General features: G+C 36.8%; 1 protein-coding gene across 1 annotated transcript in view; it reads left to right on the forward strand.

The window, feature by feature from the left end:
* The window catches only part of tbc1d32 (TBC1 domain family, member 32), a 110,955-nt gene extending 87,489 nt beyond the window's left edge, over positions 1–23,466 (forward strand). The window contains exons 31-34 of the mRNA XM_038303692.1: positions 899–1,053; positions 4,382–4,522; positions 15,158–15,346; positions 23,257–23,466. Of these exons, the coding sequence (XP_038159620.1) occupies positions 899–1,053; positions 4,382–4,522; positions 15,158–15,346; positions 23,257–23,376 (605 nt within the window). The 3' untranslated portion in view covers positions 23,377–23,466. The remainder of the gene's footprint in view (positions 1–898; positions 1,054–4,381; positions 4,523–15,157; positions 15,347–23,256) is intronic.
* Positions 23,467–24,298: the final 832 nt, after the last annotated feature.

The raw sequence follows: 24,298 nt of genomic DNA on the forward strand, positions 1-24,298 counted from the left end.
TGTTCTGCTGGTTTAAAGGAAACTTAAAATACAAGATGCTTGTTGGGTTTCTTGGATAGTTACGTCTTTTTTTTTTTTTTTTATCAGAAAAACATGAGTTGGGTTTTTAAACCGTTTCATTTGAAATCAATATCAATGAAATGCAGTGGATTGGTGATTAGCAAGTCTAAAATGGCTGCAGGATATTGCATCCGTCGCTGGATTTCACGTCTATGTAAATCTTTTGAATTCTGGTGGAAAAAGATAACAACAAAAAAGTGACAATAATAAAATACCAAGGATTTCTTTCCAATTAAAAATAAAATATTTTAAGTAATTTACATTTTATATGATTAGGAATGTAGTAGGTAATCAATATTTTAACAAAGCAGAGAAAAGAGGACATTTTTTTAAGCCTTAAAAAATGGCATCAGATGTCGATGTTGCCTTGATAAAACATTCAACCCAAAGGTTTCCCAAATTATGAGCTCCAATGTTTATCATAAATAGATTCTATGGCTTTTAGCCTCAATTGCAATAAAAGTGGATGGTGTTTATACAGTAAGGCATGGGATTGTTTCGAACAGTTGTGAGCAAGGCTGTTTTTATGGAACAAGGCAGTAGTGCCTGAATGCACTCATCAAACATCTAGGGCTATATTTAATGAAAAACTGCTTTATCCTATCAAAGATTTCTGCATGCTAATGGTATCTTTCAATTTGGTTAGAAGCTTGCAAAAAGTAAGCAAATGGTGTTATAGTGGTTTGATTTTATTAAGTTTGAATAGCAGTTAATACTTTACTAATACGGTAGATGCATTTCCAAATAAAACTACCTCTTTTTCTGTTTTGAAAATGCTTGTTCTTGTTCATTTTCCTTTGTCATTCTAGCCTGTTGCTTCCCTAACTTTTCTCTACAGTAAGTCAGCAGTATGACTATCCAGGCCATGACTGGCTGGCCTCCACAGTTTTTCTCATCATGGCTGGAAACATGGAGCGGTCTCTGCAACTGTTACTAAACCTGTCCTCTCTGCTTTTATCAGCGTTCATCTGGCCTGCACGGATACATGCTTCAGTGAGTAACACCTGCGGAACCATTACCTGAAATGACTCTAGAAAACATCCGTTTTGTTTTACAGTTCTTACATTAGAGGCTGATGAGGTCTCTTAAGATTTTGTAGCTGGTTAATTTTTACTACATTCAGTAAGGATAAATCTCAACTATTTCTTTCAATATTCAGATTATAATAGAACCATTTGAACATAAAATGATTAAGGTGTGCCACTATTGTTTAGTTTTCTACAATTATTTTGCTTCATACATCTGTTTCTGTAAAAAAACACAAAAAAAACAGTATTTGAATAAATTCTCTTTAATTTTTTTTCCCATGAGAACAGGGTTCCCGCGGGTCCTTAAAAAGTCTTAGAAGGCATTGAATTCTTCAAAATAAAACTAAGGCCTTAATAGGTATTAAAATGTCTTAAATTTGTCTTTCGTAGGTCTTATTTTTTAAAACATCATAAATAGGATTATTTTTATTACGATTTATTTTTGTAACCTGAAAAAAACATTAAAATTGAAAACATTTTTTTTTATTTAAAAAAAATAATGGCTCGCCATTATTTGTTCCGTCCCGATAGCGGAACCAATAAAAGGGTTGTTGCGGCCGGGACATTTGGGAGATGCACCATTAACTTTTTGTCTGGAAAATATGAGCAAGTGTAAATGTAACGAAAATTGTCTCCAGCCAAGAGTTTTCTCCATGGCTAAAACCAGGGAACATACATGAGGCACCGTGGATTTTGTGCAAGAAGTCATTCAAGCTCAGAATGATGGGAATTAAGGCAGTGGAGTCACATGCGAAACACGAAAAACAAAGCGTCAAAATCGAGTTACTGAGAAACAGGCGGTATTTCTCAGTTTTGTTCCACCCTTGTCTCTGCAACGTCTCCACTTATCACCAAATCAAACATACTAAGAAAACGATACAAAGAAAAATAGCAGCAAAAAAGACGTAGCACTGGTTATGTTGTGGCTTTAAAACTGATTTGTTTTGTTCCCTGCTAAAACAAAGTTTGTGAATTCAGTTAAATAATTGTTAAAATATATCTGTCATTTGCTTGTTTTCTTCCTGTATGGGAAGTTTTTCAAAATTTGAATCATTAGTGCAAGGGTCTATGTTAAAATAAACCTTTGGGTTAAGTTGTCACAAGCGGGTTTTCTTGTGTTTCTTGTAAATTTGGTCTTAAATTTTTATTTCCAGTGGCATTAAAAAGTCTTAAAAAGTCTTGAATTTAACTTGCCTTATGCTGTAGGAACCTTTGAGAACATTCACCAACGAAAAGCAAGTCAAGCTGTACCTGTGAATTAAATTAGGTCAAAACTTAATAATGGTTGCTTTTTTAAGTTTATTTAAGCCTTGCAAGTACCTACATGGAGGTTAGTATTAATTACTTAACACTAACCTCCATATACTGTACCAACAGGAAATGTAGATTACCCCTGTAAATATTTAACAAGTTGGAAGCAATGGAGTGAGGGTTTTTTTTTTTTTTTTTTTACTGTTCCTTTTTGCACAGAGTGCCCAGAGTCATGGTGCAAAATGACATGAGGTCGATTTTACGCCAGAACAGTAGTTTTTATTTTCTCTTGCACTTGTTTTGGATTATTTTCCAGTTGAAGGACCAGCTTTTTGACCCCTTTTCATCCTTCTAGCTGAGTCCACAAGCTCCGGGCAGCATTTTCACATATCCCCCCTCAGCTTCAGGTATAATTCAACTATTTATCTGCTGATTGGAAGGCAGCATCCAAACAAACAAAACAGTTTCTGTCAGAGTCTCCGAATTTTCCAAACTGCAAATTTATGTTTCTAATAGTAAGACAGAAAAATTTCCTGGCCTGCCTCACACACAACCAGTTGGCATCCATAAAGCATTTAATGTTGAAGTTCTTTTCCTTAAGATACCATTCTTTTAACACTTTTCTAGCATCAACAAGCTTTGCCTTATGTACTACCATCCTCATCTTGTTTTGTGGAATGATAACAATGTTTCTTTTTCTAGACTTGTTGGAGAAATTGGTTGCATTCTCAGGTTGTACTCAAAGAAAACAGGAAGTCATGGGTCACCAACTAAAAGTCCACGATATTTTCTAAATACAGATATTTAAATAAAGACATTTTTAATTTGTATTTGGCAGCAATGAAGTTTTTTTTTTTACTTTACAGTATAATTTTTTCAAATTACAGCTTAAATTGAATTAAAAGTTTTCAGTGTGAGATTAAATGTTTCTAGAACAAAAGGCTTCGAATTTATCTAGTCTCGTTTATTAGAGGTCAAAGGACGGGTAGGTGTAGAAGACCGTGTGCAAACAGTTTTTCTTTTTAAAGATCTGTCAGCAACTTACACAGCATCACATGGTGGAGAAAAACGACTTTTTTGATGGACTTTTATTCTTTATAACAGAGTTAAGATAAGGTATTGAGAATGAAGTTTAAAAACTAATTTAAAGAATAAGTTGAAGTATTAAGAATAAAGTGGAAATATGTTGAAGAAAAGAGGGAACGCTGAAACTCCTGTCAGTCTTCCAAACACATTCAATATGGGTTGCATATAAATTGTGCATTCACAAGCTGTTTATACAGTAGCTACTAAAAGTGAATTCATTTCTTTTTTCAGTCTCATTCCAAAGTATAAGATGAAGCCTTTATTACATGAGAAAGGTTTGTTGCAGGTTTTCCTTTTGCTGATGTCACTTCACCTTGTTGTCGATATACTTTAATTATTTTTTTTATTTTATCATTTAGACAATAAACAAATAAAAAATGTTTTTATTTGAATTATTTATGATTAAATATTCTAATTTGAAGGGTTTAAAGATGCATGTGCTGTGATGGGCAGCTAATGTTTCGCTCGAATTATAAGTGAATTAAGCACAACTCAACCTTAGGCAGGGCCTTACTGATATTTGCAAGTGACCACTTTCAGTCTTATTCAGTTTTTTGTTATACAACAAAAGTAAAAACTAGACATGTTTACAACAGAAAATGCTAAACAGAGGACAGAACAAGAAAATGGCCTCAGGGGAATAATTGCCCAGTGACGTTTACTTTCTATAGCTCTAAAATCTTACAGAAAAAACAGCTTTTATCTTGTCCCTTGTTGTGATGGGTTATTCCTTATTTGGTCACAGATTCTGTAGGTGCAAACTTGTCATTGCGTTTCTTGTTCACTTTTATAAAATGTTCAGCTCTGTCGAGCACACACAGATTAACTATTACACATGAGAATACACCTACACACACACAAAAAAATTATTCAACCTAAAATTCTTATGTCTGTCTCAGCAAGTAAAAAATTGTTATTCATGAATAGGGTTTGTTGGGTTTTTTTTTTCTTGGAAGGTCTATTTTCCTCAGAAAGTGGCTGAATCAGGAATCACTCCTGTCTACTGGTGCACGGCTCATTATGTGGAGATGCTGCTGAAAACTGAAGTCCCTTTGGTTCATTCTGCCTTCAGGATGTCGGGTTTCACTCCTTCACAGGTAACATGTTAAACTCTGCAGGTCTCTTTCTGTGCTTGGATCAATGGTCCAGTTTCACTGACATACAGATAATTTGAAAGCTGGCTTTGCTTTGGTGCTTGATGGACATCGGATTGTTTTGCAGAGGGCTAACCAAAGAAGTATTTTTTCATATGGTTCACAGGCAGTTTTATTGGCTGTATAACATTTTAACTGGTTTTCTTCTCATAATTAATGTGTGTAATATTGCAATCTGACTGTTTATAGTTCAAGGTAGGGCTGGACAATTTGGCCAAAACTAATGTCATTATATATTTCTTATTGATATAAGCTATATAAAATCCTCAGAAAAAATACCAAGAAATCCCCCAGCAGATGCCGGAACAATCAGAATTATTTTCTAATGGATTTTACTATTCTAAGTCTATGAAACTTTGGGGTTCCAAGCTAAACAGAACAAATGCACATTTAATGCCCGTTTAAACCCGTAAACAATCAGCTTTTAGTGGCAGTGGGAACAGCTCACTGATGCATGTCTGCCTGGTTCAAAACACCTGGCAAGTGACCTGCGTTAAAATCGTAGACCCGGGTTGACCCACTATTGAACGGAACATAAGGAGGTCAACACACACTACCAGCCGCTTCTGATGTAACAAGCTGAAAACAACTCTGTAAACATGGTGCAGTTCGGGTGAGAGCGATATGGAAATATAAAAGAGCAAAACAATAAACCACATTTACAACGCCCTGGCTATGTTCTCCACTGTTTACTTTCTTGATTTCTGTCACACTTGTGACATCCTCAACACTAACCCAATTTGATAGTGTCACCAGGCATGCAGCTGGGGGGAGACAGAAGCCACAGCTTGCCAGCTAGGGGTTAGACACAGCTTTTTATGCCAGTGGGAAGGGAGCCAAATGCCAGTTGTTATTGGGTTGACCCATGTTTGGAAAAACCTGAGTTAAAGCATTATTTTCAGTGGTAAAGAGGCTTTACTTTGGATTAACCCTTGTTGGTGTTGTAGGTTGTTCAATTTTCTCCTTCCTCTCTCACCTATGCCACAACTTCCCCCTGCTTTAGTCTTGACTTATGTCCCGTTTGATAATAGAAGCTTCCTTTACGTATACTTAAACTTTTCACCTTAATTAAAACCACACAACCAGCCCTGTTTTTTTTTGTTTTTTGTTTTTTTTTGTTTTTTTTTACCTACAAACATTGACAACACTAGTAACACCAAACCTTTATTATGCTGAAGATAAGCTTTGTCAAAACTGAATAAATTACTTCATATACCCCATATCATATAGGAGAGCTCCCTGTTAACTGTGACAAGTTCTTGCTCTGCTCTTTATTGCAGGTCCTCTTTTATTTGAATGCTGCTCTTAATGCTGTTGCTTATAAGCATCACCCTTTACCCAAAACAATGTTCTCATTCCTTGCACTGTCACATAAGAGACATTTGTTGGTTATAAATTTTCTAAAACAAAGACTTTTGGAACCCTTATCATACAGTAGATCTCATCTTGCCAGAACTTAATTGGAGTTTAGTCTCCAGTTGGACACTGGCTATAGCTGCAGCCACAGGCTCTATGTTTGAGCTGTAAGTCATCAGTCACCTAGCCAGTGTTTTTAGGCTCTTTCTGTTCACCTTGAATTGGCCAGAATATCATAGGTAAATAAACTTGGGCTGTAATGTATATCCAAATGAAGTCATATCTAAGGTACGATGATACTCTGTCATTCCAAAAAAGTATATTAAAAAAATCCGTTGGACTTTGTTTTCAAGCTGGAACACGTTTCTCAATTCAAAATGTCAGGAATAGCATTAAGTTCAAGGCTTTATAGAGTGGAGCAAAAAACCAAAGCCTTGTTTTGGCTTAGAAAATATGCAAATTGAACCGGAAGAACGGGTCCTCTCCTTAGGAATGGGGTTCCTTTGGGTTCTTTGTTAGTCTGCAGCAATTATATATAATTTGGGCTCTACTAACAATGCTTATAGTGTTGTCTTTTGAACAAATGTACCCTTTTCCTTTTCAACAAACAAACTTTTCAGTTTAGAGTATAAAGACCATGACTTATTCTCTCATAAGGGTTAAAGGACATTTTAGTTGGGTACTTATAAAGAAAATGCCTGTTCAGATTTTTTTCTTAAAGGTAGTGTGGAGATTTTTTTCACAAATATTTTGAAAGACCCGCCCTCTCCACTTTAAAAAAAATGCGCTTGTGAGCGCATGCAGGAGCCAATTTCTCCTTATGCATGCTCTGTTCAAATGTGGTTGTTCTCATAGGTCATACAAGCTTACTGTGTCCGAACGTCCGCCCTAACCAATAAAACCCCTAAATCCCTCAATCACTATATAGAGCGGGGACTATCTAGTGGACTTTTTAGCAAACTCAGTTAACTGACCATTTGGACAGATGATCATTGCTCTTTAATCCATTGGTCACTTAACTCGTCCTCCACCATGCGGTGCCTGCCCCATCCTTGTTATTAGTCTGCACTGTGGGGTAGCAACAGCCTATGGTGACAGCGGGCTGCTGTGACAGCAAATCCCATAAAGCTTTACGAGAGCTCTCTGCACAAAGCTTAAAGGAATAGTACACCCAAAACATGATTAGCCTTCATTTTCTACTCACCCCCATGCTGAACAACACTCTGGAGTACTTTTTTGATATCTCAAATGCATCTGGAGATCTGGGAGGCTTCTTGCTGTCTACTGACATTCAAATAATGGAGGTCTATGGTGCCCGAGGCAGAAAGGTCCATAAAAGTCCACAAAAAACGTTTCAATATTCCTCCATACTGCTCGTCCAATGTATTCCAAGTTTTCTGAGTGGGTAGCATCCAGAATTTACTCGAAACGAAGTCATTTAGAATGTTTTTAGAGCATAAACAGTAGTGTATAGGATATCCTGAAAGCGCGCACATGCGCGATCGCGACGCTACGGAAGCCGGCAGACCAAACCAGCGCATTCAGCTCGGCAAAGAACTCATGCTCTTCCTCAACACTGAAGTCCTCAGACATTTTTCTTTCGTTGTTTCTTTCTTTGCACAGGTAAACGGCACATTTCTTCTTCTACGCTTGCATTATTGGAAGAGCAGACGCTGAATGCGCACTTTCATCTGGTTTGGTCTGCCGGCTTCCGTAGCGTCGTGATCGCGCATGTGCGCGCTTTCAGGAAATCCTATACACTACTGTTTATGCGCTAAAAACATTCTAAATGACTTCGTTTCGAGTAAATTCTGGACGCTACCCACTCAGGACACTTGGAATACATTGGACGAGCAGTATGGAGGAATATTGACACGTTTTTTGTGGACTTTTATGGACCTTTCTGCCTCGGGCGCCATAGACCTCCATTATTTGAATGTCAGCAGACAGCAAGAAGCCTCCCAGATCTCCAGATGCATTTGAGATATCAAAAAAGTACTCCAGGGTGTTGTTCAGCATGGGGGTGAGTAGAAAATGAAGGCTAATCATGTTTTGGGTGTACTATTCCTTTAATATTTACAATAAATCTACAAAATATGCTTACAAAGTCATAACTTGTTGATTAGGAAAAAAAAGGCAAAAAATGTAAACTTCAATTTTAAATGGGAATTTACTATGTATTAGAATTACATAAATCTTAAGATTCGTGTAAAATATTTTGTGAGCATTTAGCATTGCCATCACCACTATCAGTATTGATAAGGACGTTTACTCACACAACTTAGTAACATTTAAGTTCGTATGGTAAAACAAACGTTCTTATTATGGTTTGTCTTGGCAAATAAAATTGTCTTTTTCACACTGGAACTAAGAAGTTTGATCTCTGTTTATAGTGGCTGACTTGTTTAGCCCATTTACTCTCTGGTTTACTATTTGAGCAATATTGTATATACGATCATATTGTGTTTTTTCTGTAAATGCACACAGGAGAGATTTATTTACTAACAAAACGAGCAAAAAGAAAAGCGCAAAATGAAAAAATAAGTCAGCAGTATGCGATATTTCAGAAATACCTTATGCAACCATTGAGCTACTGGCGTACAAATGTAAAAATAAAGAAATCAATACCTCAGAGAAATCAAGACTCAATCTTTTTAAACTCAAAATCATTCAAACCACTGAAAAATAAAGTTATATTTATTTTCATTGACCGATGTTATGATTGCTGGCCAGCGTTATGCATGTTGCATCGAGAATATTTGAAAATATTTCTGTAAAGAATTTGCTCCAAATCTGAGAGACCAAAATACGCCTTTTTTTTTCATCACCGCAACTTTTAGCTCCCCATAAATGTAGAATCCGCTGGACAATTAAACTGAATTACTCTAAAAATCCATGGACAACATTTAAACTAAATAAAGATCCCTTTATTCATAAAACTGATTTAATAAAACAAAGTTAAACCCTGGTAATTTTAACTTGGCATCCCAATAAATATAATTAGAAAGGTTTATTCCACCCTGATAAACATTTGTTTTGATCAGTCCTTTATAATTTTCTATTTTGATTACATTTGGGCTCCTTAGTTTCATTAAGGATGAAATAGGGCAGTTTAAAGTCAGAAAACAAATTGAAAAAGCCTCTATCATAAAAGCTTTGGCTGTCATCTTGTGAGCTCAATGTCTTTATTTTTTTTTTATGTTCATTAAATTTTCACAGAAAAACAACACAGCTTTGACATTGAACCGTTTTGCTTTTTGAAACCGTAGAATAGCTTAAAAACTCACCCCTCTTTTCATCTGTGTTTCAGTTACATGAAATCATGATCATCATGCAGAAAAAGCTTTTTCACCTTGAATGGTTTCCTGTTTTGATCCTGTTTTTGTCCTGTCAGTGGTTGAAACACGTGGTTTGTAGAAGGTACGACAGCAAGGCTGTGGATAATACCCTTAACATTTCCAAAGATCCTGACTTTACCGTCTCCAGGACTGAATAATACCTCAACCTCAACATTTTCTCATCTCTTCTTAGATCGATAATATCCATCTCTTTTTAGTCTTAGATGGAAGCTTTTAGGTTATAAAAAGATGCAGGGCCGGCATTTTGATGGTTTTGTGTTTGGTTGCAGGTTTCATTCACACATATTACTTATATTTTTATAGAAAATAGAAATTTTAATTTACTGATAACTCTCTGCATTTAACCAATCCCCTTGGAGAGCAGTGGGCTGCCATTGTGCGGCGTTAAGGGTCTTGCTCAGAGACCCAGAGTGGAGGCTGTGGCGATCCAATCAGGTACTTGCAACCTTCTCAGAGAACAAGCGCACTGCTCAAACCTCCAGGCCAACACTCCCCTTATGCATTAAACTGTTTTAAAAGGCATTAGGGATCCATTTTGAAACAACACAAACGTCGGCCTTTTTTCATGCTATAAAAAATCCTATTAGTGGAACTAAGTTTAACTTTATTCTTCATTTTAATTGAATAGGAAGAATTAACTACTTTATCATATGTGTCCCTATCGATGCTCTGCTGATTGGTCAAGATACAATAAACTTTATTGGTAATAATTCACATCTCGACAATACATTTATTGGGGGGGTGGTGGCCTAGTGGTTAGGGCAATCCTGAGGTTCTGAGTTCGAGCTCCATTCACACAGACTGCCATTCTGGGTCCCTGAGTAAGACCCTTAACCCCACACTGCTCTCCGGGTGCCCCACGATGGCAGTCCACTGCTCCCTAACGCGATGTTAAATGCAGAGGGTTAATTTTGTTACTTTGTACTAAACTTTTCAACTCGATACCGATACTAAGTAAAATATTCGATACTCGATACCATTTATCGATACCACAAGAATAAAAACAAAGACTCATAAATTCAACAGAAATATTTTCATTACTAAAAAAATACAAGAAATAAATTAAAAAAAACAATAAGAATAATATTTTGAGGTTGTATGCTGTACACAATATTAAGCAAGCTTGATAAAAAAAACGTACAAAATTAAAATTAAGTGTTCCTTCCTTGGCTATGTTTTGCAGACATAACAATGACACTAGCCAAACCGGTTAAGAAACAAAAATTATTCTTAGCAGCTGCACCTGTTACTGTACAGAAAAAAGTCTGAAACTGAAAAATGCACAGAATTATTCAATCACACAGTGTTCAGAAAGTGCATTTTCCACTGTACTTTTGACAACCCTAGTCACAGCATAATGACAATAAAAAGCTGAGAAATAAAAAAAAGTGAGGCTCTTACCTAACCAGTTATTGTAAGGGTTCGGTTCAGTTATCTATATTTTAGATGTTATTTACAGAAGCAATAATGCTGACTCGGGCTCCTTTAGGAGGCTTTCTTTCCTTTCCTGCCATGAAGTCAACCTTAACTACCCACTCTCCTCCCTCTTGGTTCATGGAAGCCTGCACTGTAAACACTGTTTTTGCTTTTTCTGTCTTGCTTTATCCCCCCTACTGGGTTGGGAGTCCTTAGAACCACAAGATCATTGAAGGCACCCGGGGTTATTATTAGAGGTTTCAACAGATAAACATGTTGGAGATCTGTGTAGTACACTTCACATATTTTCTTTCTTTCTTCTTGGAAGGAAAAAAAAAATCTTCTGTGGGCAGTTTATAGAGTTAACCTCCTAGGGGCCCTAAATTCAATCAAGCTGTTCTGAGTGCCTCAGCGGTTGCCTCGGTGGGTCTCTCCTCAATTTGCAAGTCTAAAGCCAAAGCATTTGTCAGAAGTGCAGCGTGAGACTGGCCACAGGCAGGTTCTCATGCTAAAAGCTTCCTTTAAGTAAAAGGAGACTGAACTGGGCTATGTTTAAAATGATCGGAGAGTTCAGTGCCCTGCCTTGTTTTGCTATTAAACCCGCCTCTCTGAAATAAATGTTCTGGACCCTTCATCTACTCATCTTTCTGTTTTATCTGATTATTTATTTGAGCCTCACAAATCTGTTAAAAAGGGTAAAAGGTTTTTAGCTGAAGTTCAGACATTGACTTGGACATTTAAGACATTCGGAGGTGGGTCTGCACGTGTTTTCTTTGGATGCTGCTACAGAATCTTGCTTTGTTTTAACTTGAAATCACAAACCGGTTGGGTTCCTTTAGGGTTTTCAGGTTGAGGGCAGAAATAAAGCCTCCATTACTGTAGGTAATGCAAGTGGTCCATCTGGATTGTCTGAGATATGACTTCACAATTTATCATCTATTTATTAGGGATGGAACGGTTTTTGAAAACCGTCCGAACAGTTCGGTTCGACGGTCTCGGTTCGCATGTGTTGCGTTCGGTTCATGCGCTGCTCCATTTTCTCATAGGCGAAGCGTTTACACTCCAGAGCAGAAGGTGGCGGTACTGCGACCAAAGCCAACCACCAGTAGTAAACAAGAAGAAGAAGAAGCGAAGCAGCTTAGCCGGGTGTAGCAGAAAAAAATCAGTTGTTGTGGAGAATTGTGTGGGTATGGCGAGTGGGAAAGAACAGGAGTTGGAAGACGCGCCAGCAGCACTTTATAGGTCTGCTGTATGGGACCACTTTGCATTTAGAGTGACCTACGATGACAGCGGAAAGAAAGTTGTGGATAAAAGTGCAACAGTGTGCAAGCATTGTGCAACACGTTTTGTTTATGCTAACAGCAACATGACCAACATGTCATGCTAACCTCGAAATCCCACATACTCCATCAGCGCTCCGCCCCGCTGCGCTCCAGACCGCCTGCACAAAGCAAAGCCTACAGCCTCCACTGTGATCGTAAAGGGCATGCGCAAGATGATTAAATTCAAAGCAGCAAAACATGCGGAAATGATCCATGGTTTCCGCGAATCATTAAAAATAATTACAATTCATTAATTTATTAGTATTTTTTCATTAATTTCATAAAAAAAAATTTTCATAAATTTTTTTTTTTTAGTGTAACAATCAACATATACCGAACTGAAAACCGTGACCACGAAACCGTGAACCGAACCGAACCGTGGATTTTGTGAACCGTTCCACCCCTACTATTTATCGTGATGCTAAATTTATGTCGTAAAGACCTGAACAGCAGTCAAAGGATTAGCTATGGCTCTCTATCATAGGAACATGTGTTTATTCTTCATATAGTGCCCACTGTTTGTGCATCATTTACACTGACTTAAACTGAAACCCTCCAATGTTGCTGTCAGTCCCTCTGCGATCTACTGGATGTATTGCTGTTGCACTTTAATTTCAGCCACTCCTGGGAATGTTTACCATTGGACCGTGTCTTCTCTGTTTGCGAGTAATGTCTCTCACTGGTCCCCAAAGCCCTGGAGTTTCAACCCTTTCCAGGCTGATGGATTTTATCATCTGACTGATTCATGTGATCATGAATTTCTCTCCATCAGGCCATGTGTGTGACACTTTGAGGTCACTTAGATTTTTTTCAGACAGGTACAGTTTTAGTTATTGATTTTAAAGAGGCTCTTAAGTGTAAACTCAAATGTGGTCCATCAAAGGGAAGGATATTACAAGGGGGTAAATATAGTTTCAAAAAGAGGCCAGGTTGCTTTAAAAAGTTTTTTCCCCTTGAAACAAATGATACATTTTTTTTTGCCTTTTTATTTTAGCCAGCTTTCACTGCAAAAACAATCTAGAAATAAGTAAAAATTCCTTAAATCAAGTGTATTTTACCTTAATTTTAGCAGGTAAATGGGATGATTTGCCAATGGAATGAGTATTTTTACTCTTAAAATAAGATAATTAGATAAAATGCACTTGAAATAAGACAATGCAGTTGCTTTTTCTTATTTTAAATGTAAATTGTCTTGTTCCACTGGCAAAGGGTCTCACTTACCTCCTCAATTCAAGAACAAATGTACTTAGTTTAGGAACAAATTACTTATTTAGATTTAAATTTTTTGCAGTGATATTAAAAATACTTTGATCTGAAACTTTAAGGTGTGACAAAAGAAAATAAATAGGAAGGAGCCAAAAGATCTTAAGCTATATTTAAACATATAGAATGTTCAAATACATTTAGAGTCATCTTGGTTGTTAAGAGATCCAGAAATACAAGACGATTTGTCTTAACTTAACTTAGCTTAACCTTTTTTTCCCAGGATAGATATACTATTTTTTCAAAGACCATACTTTGGCTTAATTAGATGTTTTGATGCCAGAGTAAATTCATCATCTGGCTCTGAGCATGTGGTGAATATGTGCAGCTATCCATTAAAGTGCATATCATTTTAATAAACATGTCATCTTACTGTGCAGCTGGTGGAGTATTTTAACATTTGGCCCCCTAACATGTTTAATAAGGTTTCATTTAACTTCACCGAGAGGGAAAAAAAACTAGACCTTAAAAGGCTTTTTTCCTCCAATAATAACATTTTCTGGGGTAGTTATGAGTTGGCAGTGTGCACCAGTTGAGGGAATAGTTATAGAGAGAATGAACTATTAAAGAGTGAATTTCTGACATCTAGTAGACACCAGACTTCTGGTACTTTAAAATGTTCTTAACTTATTAACTGTTAATTTCCAACTTCAGAAGATGCTTAATTTATTCTCAGATCTCTTTATTTTCCAGCAAAGAACAGAAGCGAGCAGTCAGAACTAATTAATGAGTTGTTTGACTCATTAATGTTAGTTTGATTAAGACTACATTTCAACCCACAGTGAGGTGATTTAAGCTTTCTCTCATGTGTTCAGGTCACCTACTTTGCAGATTGTGTGAGATTTAAACCAGGGTACAATACAGGGATTGCATAATGGCTGATTCTCTAAGACAACAGAGTCTCCTTCTCCTGGTCAATTTCACAATTCTTTTCAGGGTTTCCACACAGATCCATCAAGAACACACACCTTAAATATAGTGGTTGTCTTGATTTGCACTTTCTGCTTTTTTGTCAGTAGGAAAACAGGTCTGTGAGACTGATGTTGTACCTGCTTTCTTGTTGGCTGAGATCTGATGGAAATCCCTTGTTGAGCTGCTGCATTAGAATTGCAGATTTTAACTTGCTCATCAGCTGAAGAAGTAAACATTAGCATGCATCTTCTTGTCTCATTGTCCCCTAATCCCAGCTCAATTTTCATGACTGTAGAAAGATGTTCATCCCTGAAAGTAAACATGATTCCTGAAAGAATTGTTGAGATGCTGATAAAGCATCACTGGAGCAGTCTGACTGTATTATGCAAGGGAAATGAATTCAAATCATTAACAAAACAGAAATATAAAGGGATAGAATTGGATTGGATTTTATCTTTTCCATGTTTCCACAAATACCAGTTCTTTAGAAAAAAAATACATTGTCCTTTCGGGTTTGCAGTTCTGGGTCTATGTCCATCATAAGTTTAAATGCACATGCAAAAAAAAGCTAACAGCAGTTTGTTCAACAAGTATTAAAGTTGAAAAAGGAAGACAAGATTAGAAAAATCTACTTTATAGTCACAAACGGTATATTAGACCAAAAAAAATAATGTGGAGCTCCTGTTAGGGAGATGGCCATGTTCCATTTGTAGATCGCTATTTTTAAAGGTATTCCAGAGAAATAATAAAAGCAAAGAACAATTCTGCAAAGGTTACACAAAATACTTAACATTTGCAAAGTCAGCCTATGTACCTAAGATTGTACATTAGGAACGTGCTTAATTTGCTACAGCTTAAAGTCTGATTTTTATGACTACAATAATTGTGGCAGACTTCAGCCCCCCCAAACAGGACGCTTGATCACAATGTCTTTTCTGTATTCATTGCAGATGTGCCTCCACTGGCTTACTCAGTGTTTTTGGAACTACCTGGACTGGAGCGAAATCTGCATGTACATCTGCACCTGTGCGGTGATGGGTCCAGATTACCAGGTTTACCTGTGTGTGGCTATATTCAAACACCTGCAGCCTGAGATCCTGGAGCGCACACAATCCCAGGAACTGCAGGTTTTCCTCAAGGTAAACCAGAGCTTCATTCACTTTTTAGTTGTCCACAATATTAAAGATTAAACCTGTTAATTGTCGTGTTAATTTCTAATTTGTTTGCAAGATGTATAGTAATTAATAACATTGGCCTAAGAGCTTGCTAAAATGCAATCTCTTTACCTAAAGTCTCAGGAAAATGAATTCATACTTTTTCCATAATCAACCCCTTGCATTTATTACTTGCTTCTTCTGATACTGCTTTGCCATGGGATTTCTCTCCTTTCTGTTTTGTCTATCAGCACATTGTTTCGCTGGTTGCTCATCACCGGTTTCTTAGTGTGGATCTGGAAGTCCCACAGGATCACAGCTCACTTATTCTCTACTGCTCTGGGGCGTTTCTCTGGCTTTAAATACTGGATCTCCAGCCTCCACTTGACAGCATTTCTTTTTAGTCCCTTAATTATGGTATTCCATGTTCCCTTTGCCTTCAAGAGTCTCCCCTTACCCTTCATTGTGTTTGTTTTCAGTAAAAAGTTTGCATCTTGGGTCTTGTCTTATGCTGTAGACCCTGTCTATTTTACTTTTGTTCTAAAAGGTGTTGTGCATTCCTTTAGTTCAGTCCTATTTAATGAGAACAATATCAATATCTTCCTCAGCCCATTGGATATATACAGCATCTGGGGGCTCATTTCTCCATGACTCTTCTTTTTGCTATTTGAGACATTTGTTTAACTCTTGGTCAGTGTGCCCTATCTCTGCTGTATAAATAATGGAGGCAGAAATGCAGAACATAACTCAGGGGGCCAATCTATCTTCTTTACAATGGGGCTCTTCTACTGCTCCTCTGCTCCCAGGTTCCTCAATGTCCAGCTTCATTGAAAATGTCTCTCTGCATTCACACAACTGTATTAAATGCCTAAATTAACTTTTCAGAATAGAGTCCAGTTCCCAAGAGTCCAGCTAATGACCTCTGTTGAAGCAGAGAAACCTCAAATGTGGAACACTCTAGACGTCCGCCTCTGGAATTGAGAAACGCTGCTTTGAACCATTAGCTAGTTTAACAATAAAAAACAGCAAGCTGTCTTTCTAAAAATGCATAACTGTCATTGGGATTGGAAATGTGTCCATCAGACATGAGCCAGTTTCTGTTTTCTGAGTATAACCCATTACGAGGGAGTCACTTTTTCAATCCTCTGAAATACTCAAACTCATCTTTGCTGCGGTATAAGCTTTTTTGTTTTGTTTTTTTTTATAAATGAGAGCGGCCATTTTCAGCAGCTAAAGCATCCTGACCCTCCCCACCACAGTTTGGAGGATGGCTGAAGGAGGGGAGCATCCTTAACTTTCTCCCCTTCTTTAGCCCTTTTAAACAGGGTACAGTGCACACATGGCTATGCTTTAAAATATATACAAAATTAGCTATATGGGCATAATGTGGTATACTTTTGGCCAGCACTGTGTGTGTATACTGTTTTTTTCCATAGGAGAGAGGAACATCACAATCAGCAAGACAAGTGATCTAAAAACATTAAAAACATGCATAAAACTAAAGATGTACTTAAAGGGGTCTAAGCGGTTGCTAAGAGTAGCGGTGGAGTCACTCAATTAGCAACAGGAATATGGCGATGAGACAGAATGCGTTCCATCAATCTGTGGTCAAAATTAGGCATGCAATATCACTTCCGGGTCAGAGTCACAGTTGGTACATTCCCTTTTCCGTTTTGTCATTTGCAAAGTTGTTTTCTGAAATTCTATATTTTGTTTTGGTCAAATTTAAATTTGCTTTGTGAATTTTTTTTTCTTTTATTTTGTAACATCTGTTTGCACCTCAGGCCTTTACCAATATGATGACTTCAACAATTTTATCTAAGGTTCCCTGTAGACTGATATAGCCCTCTGTAGCCTTCCCACACTTTATTTAAGGTCTGCTTTAAACAGTGACAAGATACCATGGACAATTGCTTTGAATAAGACAGTATTTTATACAGATTCTTTCTGAAAACATTCTTTTAATGAGCTGCTACAGGAGGCAGGAAAAGAAATAGACTGTCTGTGAGAAACATACAGATCCTCTGTCCTGAGTTGAACTGTAGAAAAAAGTTTTTGTCATGCCTCTATGCATCCAATCTTCCAGCTGTCTGTCTCTATGGGAACTATGAGAAGAGAGTCTTTAAACCAGAAAGATGTGGTTTTAGAACATTAACGTGTTCTTTCATCCTGTCTCACTGAGGGACATATCTATATTTCATTTAAATTAAAATTTGAAAAGGGGAAAGACTTGTTACAGTCCCTCTGAGTCCAGCTGGAGTTTAACTACAGCAAAGCAAAAGGTGGTGAGAGGAGAAGTAGAAAGAGTTGGTAATTTACTGCTGACCCACAGACTATATGGAGCCACCATATTTCATCTCTTTGTTAGCTGATATCTAACATATTCTGATACCTATGAAATCTTTGACCACAGAGTGTCAGGACACACAGAAACCCACATCACCAACAAACACCCAATATATAATCTAAAATTGATGGTCACTAGCTCCTTATCGATTGAAAGCCCTGGCATGTAAAACCCCAGAGGTTGTTTTTTACAGGGTAATGGGAATCCCAGGGAATTTCACATTTACTTTTGAAAGCCCCTGGACATTAAACTTGAGAAAAACTGCCATAAACCTTCAGTCCAGCAGGTAGCGGCAAGGCAAGGCAAATTTATTTGTATAGCACAATTCAGGACAAAGACAATGCAAAGTGCTTTACATGATTAAAATACAGGAAGATAAAACAGAATCAAAGCAAGTAGGAAAAAATAAATAAAATAAAATAAAAAATGCAAAAACAAAAAAGAATATTAAAAACAGTTGGACTAAATAAAAAATGTTTTAGTTGAACTGTTTAACTAGAACAGTTGAAGGCAATCCTAAACAAATGTGTTTTTAGTCTTGATTTAAAGGAACTCAGGCTTTCCGCACTTTTACAGTTTTCTGGAAGTTTGTTCCAGATAAGTGGAGCATAGGAACTAAATGCTGATTCTCCATGTTTAGTTCTGGTTCTAGGTATGCAGAGCAGGCTGGAGCCAGAAGACCTGAGTCGTCTGGAGGGTTGATAAACTGATAGCAAGTCTGTGATGTATTTAGGTGCTAAGCCATTCAGAGATTTATAGACTAACAGAAGTATTTTAAAGTCTATTCTCTGAGATACAGGGAGACAGTGTAAGGACTTTAGAACTGGGGTGATGTGCTCTACTTTCTTAGTCTTAGTGAGGACACGGGCAGCAGCATTCTGGATCAGCTGCAGCTGACTGATCCACTTTTTAGGCAGACCTGTGAAAACACTGGTAATAGGAACACACCACTGGTTGTAATCAACCTTTACATGTTTACTTCCTTTAAAATAGGCTATTCTTTGTTGATATTGTTCCAACTGATAAATAGTTCAGAGTGAACTTTACAGTTATGCAGCTGATTCATTCCTTCTATTATTGAGTAAAATCACTGCATTCATTAAAACTTGAAATAAATATTTACATGTGTTTTTCTCAGCCTTCATCTGGCAAGACTTCATGTACAAAAATTTTTCCTTTATAATAATAATAATAAGATTAAACTCACATCCACAGCACAACACAAAACCCGTATCAGTCAAGCTACTCATAAAGGGAATTGATTGACTTTACAATCATGAGCAAATGTTTATATCAAGGAGAAGGTATAGTCAGTTGATAGCATAAAAAAGGATCTATGAAAGCTGAATGACAGCATCCAAACTGTGGTTTTTCAATCTACAGCACCGTCAGGATAAAACCATGAAAGGGAAGGAAAAAAAAATATTATTATATAAATATGAATAAAGGCGGTACACTCTACATGCTGAGGTTTATGTGAAGTCTAAGGAGAATGTATATGTACAAGGGAAATTGAAAATGTTCTGTTCAAACATGAGTAGTCCATTGAAATATTTTCATTCCCATCATCGTATTCCCTGTGCAACCCCGGTCTGGCTTCTGGCTTAGCTAGCCCAGTAGGCGAACCACCAAATCAAGTAAACTTTCTGGCGCTGTAAAAGCATAATTAACAGTAAAATCATAACCTTGATGAGGTGAGCACAAAGAAGTTTTGAGGTCTACTTTCTTTGTTAAAAAAACATTTTTAAATCACTTTTTCTGACAAACAAGTTAACTGGAAATGACCGACTGACTTGCCGATAGTACGGCTGTGATTAGAGGGGAGATCCAACTCGGTACACTGGCTGAGAAGCCTGACGGCACAGAGCTCCGAAGATCAGCATATTTCTTGATAAACTGAATACACAAATGAAGCTCTTGAAACGTATCTTTATGCCAAATTAAAAGTATAAAGGCAACGTTGTGCACTCACAGCTGTTGCTACTGATGTAACAAACACTGCAGTGCTGACCACATTTCCACCCCTTTAACAAGCCCCTGGAATTTTTTATTTTCTTACCTATCTTGAGGCAATAAAGCCCTTAGAAAGGGAAACCTGTCTCAATGTAAAGCTCCCCTGGCATTAAAAGCCCCAGACTTTCCAAAGGCTCCGTGGTTTTAAAGGGCAATGGAAAACAGGCTTTTGATTATTTTTTAACAAGGTGTCAGTCTTTACTGGATCCAGTTGAAGCCACTGATTTCTCGTTTTGCTGGTAATAAGATATTGTATAGAAATGATACTGGGGCAATGAATACACTATCCCTGTACTTAACGCCCTTAACTATAATCATATGTGTTAGCCAAAACTCTCTATAGAGTTATTATTTTCATGATCATTTAGACAGAAAGAGTTGTTAAAAATTAAACTCTGGTCTAACAATTAATGGAAATAGAATAAATCAGCCTTTGTACTCCGAGAAATCCAATGGATTCTGGTGCGTGTTCTGCTTTTACCTAAACTGTTATGATGAATCCCTCAGGCAGATGTGTACAAGGTCAGCTTTAAAATTAGTTTCCTGCATGTTTTAGATCTTCCTCTGGTTTAAATCCTAATCATTACTAATAGCTGTACAGACCTTGGTGGCGTCCTGACGAGGTTACCTGGCCCCCTTGAATCACCTGTGCTGCTGTTTGGGGTCGATTGGTTCTAAGATTAATCCTTAGACTTAGACAAACCTAATTGTCATTTTATACACACAGTGTATACAAAACGAAATGTTGTACAGTACAACTCTCAAGACATTTCCACTTCTTAAAGTGCAGCAGTGATAAAAAGTAACATGGTGATCAAATGTAAACATGAGAATGAGATGATTTACAATTTTTCCAACATTCAGCGCTTCTTTTTTTATTTTTCACCATTTTATTCGACATTCAGCAGTCTTATGTCAGTGGGAAGGAAGCTGTTTTGGAACCTACCGGACCTGCATCGGATGCTTTGAAGCCTCTTCCTAGAGGGAAGATGTTTGTATAACTCCGCTTTATAAAATAGAATAACAAATAAACATCCCAATGATCTGTGTGTAAACATCTGACCGGAACTGGACCTTTTTATCTATAAATAAGGATAATTAACTTATCCATGTTTATACTTTTAAATTCCCTTCACGCACAGTTTTGCCTGTGATTTAGTATCGAGATGTGAGAGAATATTTTCCTCTTGTTCTATTTGAAATAACTCCAAATGACATCCTGAGAGCTCAGTTTACTTCACAATCAGGGCCGGCGATTGCTATAGGCGAGCTAGGCAATTGCCTAGGGCGACAAATGTGTTGGGGGCGCCCTCTATACTTAGCGTCGCCCTTAGGCTTACTTCCCATTAATCATAGAATTAGAAAAAAAAGCGAATTAAACCGGTTATGAAGCATCCGTCAGTTTGACTTAAGCTTACGTATATATAAATAGCAAAATATGAACAAATAAATATACCACCGTTTTTTTTTTTTTTTTTTCACATTTAAGAGAAAATCGGAAAAGATTCTGATCTCTTTTCAAGCGCCCTCCAACCCGGAAGTCGTGACGTCAATCCCTGCAGCATGTCCACCAATATTTTGGAATGAAATTGTAAGCAAACAGATATTAAAAGTAAAACAAGTGAATTCTGACACTTAACTTTGCTCGCGACTCGAGGATGGCTGAACGGAAAAGACTCCCCTCTCCTCCTCCAGCTGCTGCCGCAGTCGGCCCGTCTTAATCATCCACTCAGAGTACCACTGGTAAGCGCACACAGACTTTGTAGCTTGTCCGGTCAGTTAAAAATATTAATTGTGAAATCCGTCTTGTAATCGGAAGCATACAAGCTAGTTAGCTTGAAAAGTAAATAAAGTTTCAGACGTGTTGCGTGATGATGTGTTCAGATTGGCTCAGTAAAATGACAATTAGGTTATCATGATGCGTTCAAGTGTAACGTAAAGAAAACGGGAAATTTTGTTTTTGGCGAAAAACATGAGTAATACAGTTGTATATTGCTCTATATATAATGAAACTACTGATGCCAACATTTATTAAAAATTACATTTAATTTAAAATACAATTATTTATTTGTTAAATATTTTCCTAATCACTAAAAACATGATGAAAAGTGACAGTAGACAATACATTAACCAACAATTGTGAAAATATATTCTAGTTAGTTTTATGTCATTTCCAAGTGGCCTATTACATTAGCCATGTTTATTGAAGGCTAGAAACGTTTTTGTTATGCTCACTTGTTAAGCAATAGTGCAATACCAGTTCTGTTAATAAAATTTTGTTGCATCGTCTTTCCACCAAATAACAAAAAAGTATCGATAGTGGTATCGATAAAGACTCGGATCGATAAGGAGTATCGATAAAGGTATCGATATCAATAAATATTAACGATCCCCATCCCTAATGTTGACATTTTTTTCTCAGAATTATGTGCTATATTATTAGCTTGAGAATGGGTAGAAGATACTAATATAAATAAAATATTTTGTAGTGATTATCTGCATTGAGTGTTCAAAAGGGATGTACAAATAATCATCAAAATATATGAAGTTATGGCTGTTCATCATAGAATATGTGAACAAAAAAAAAAACGACTTCAAACTTTTAATTTTGTAATGGTATTCATAAAAGCACTTTTGTTTGTAGAGGGTTAATCCTTTCTTTAATCACTAATCAGTGTCAGAAATCAGGGTAAATATACCTGATATATTTTATTTAGAGGAAAATTTTGTTTATCTCATTTCTATTTATGTTCAAATGATTTAATTGAACTGGAAAAGAAAATTTAATTTAATGTTTATCAATTACTTTTTTATGTAGTCCTTGGTTGAAGAATTTCTTAAATTTATTATTTTTTATTGTTATTTGGTAATTTCTGAAATTTATTTATTTAATATTTGTTTAATGTGTGTTAAATTTGTTAATTGTCTGAAATAAATTCATTCAATGATTCAATCCAGTTTTTTAGTTATACTTTACCTAAGTGTCCTTACAGATGGTTAAAAGTGTTTTTGCACAGTCCTAACTTTGAGTGTGTAATAAATTATTTAAAATAAGAGGTATTGAAACCTATTCTGGTATTTGTCTATGCATCACTCCATGCTAAGTTACAGTTTTTTCTGAATGCTTAAACACAACCTTGATTCTTATAGCACAATTCCTAAAACTATTAATACTTATATCAAATCCACTCACTGAACTCAATGAAGCACTAAACAGATGCTGAAAACAGTATTCGTATTTAGCACGGCAAAAGTGAGCGGGGGGGGGGGGCGCAAAACTCAATCTCGCCTAGGGCAACCAAAGGGCTAGAACCGGCCCTGTTCACAATGACCACTTAACCAGGATTTGGGCTCATAAATTGATCTGTAAAGTATATAGAGCATATATTTCATTTTTATAGCTGAGACCCTCATAAGTTAAAACACACGGAGTATAATTTATGATATGCAACAATTAACAACCCTTCTCTCCATCTTTCTCCTCTTTGTGGTTTTACATCTTAACAATATATATATATATTTTTTCCATCTGCAGGAGGAGCCAATCGCTGGTTTCAAGTTCAGCAACTACCTAGAGTTTATGATGGGACTGGAGCGCAGATACAGGAAGATAATTCTGACAGACATGGATAACATCAAGAATCCTCAGGAGTAGAACCTTCAAAACCCTTTTTATTTTTTTACAAAATGAAACATTGACCAACTGTCATTCTTCTCTGACTTTACCATAAGCTTTATATATATATATTTTATATTTATTTTATATATATATATATATATATATTTTTTTTTTTTTTTTTTTTTTTTTACATATTCTCATTCTAGCTGGATATATTCTAACAATATATATTCCATATATATTACATACCATAAATAAGACTTTCAACATCCATTCTCTCCCTCTGATGTTCTTAGCACTAGCTGTCTAAAATGTACATATTTGTAATGTATATTTGTATCATGTTTATCCCCTCTTAACTGTAAAGTAGACTGCTCGTTGTTATTTGAGGGAATACTCAAATAACACACCCAAGGTCAGAATGAATACAAAATTCTATTTGAATATTTCTTTTTGTACAAAGTTGAATATGCTGACAACAAAATTGCAAAAATAATCAATGGAAATAAAGTTAACCAATGTAGTTCTGGATTTGGAGTCAAAAACAAAAAGTGGAAACACATTACAGGCTGATCCAACTTTGATTAAATGTTTTTAAAACGGGTCAAAATTTGTTTCAGTATAATGTGTGGCCGCCACGTACCTGTATGACCTCCCTACAACACCTGGGCATGCTCCTGATGAGCTGGTGGATGGTATCTTGAGGAATCTCCTCCCAGCCCTGGATTAAAGCAGCCGCCAATTCCTGGACAGTCTGTGGTGCCAGTCCATAGTTTCTATGCCTTCATCTTGCAGGAACTGCCGAAGCTCCAGCCAAAAGGTCTTGCATTGTCCTGCAGTGGGGGAACCCAGCTCCAACCACACCAGCATATGGTCTCACAAGGGGTCTGAGGATCTCATCTCGATACCTAATGGCAGTCATGCTACCTCTGGCGAGCACATGGAGGGCTATGTGGCC

The sequence above is a fragment of the Cyprinodon tularosa genome, unplaced genomic scaffold (assembly GCF_016077235.1).
Source record: "Cyprinodon tularosa strain WSP-4 unplaced genomic scaffold, ASM1607723v1 ctg517, whole genome shotgun sequence".
NCBI classification, from domain to species: domain Eukaryota; kingdom Metazoa; phylum Chordata; class Actinopteri; order Cyprinodontiformes; family Cyprinodontidae; genus Cyprinodon; species Cyprinodon tularosa.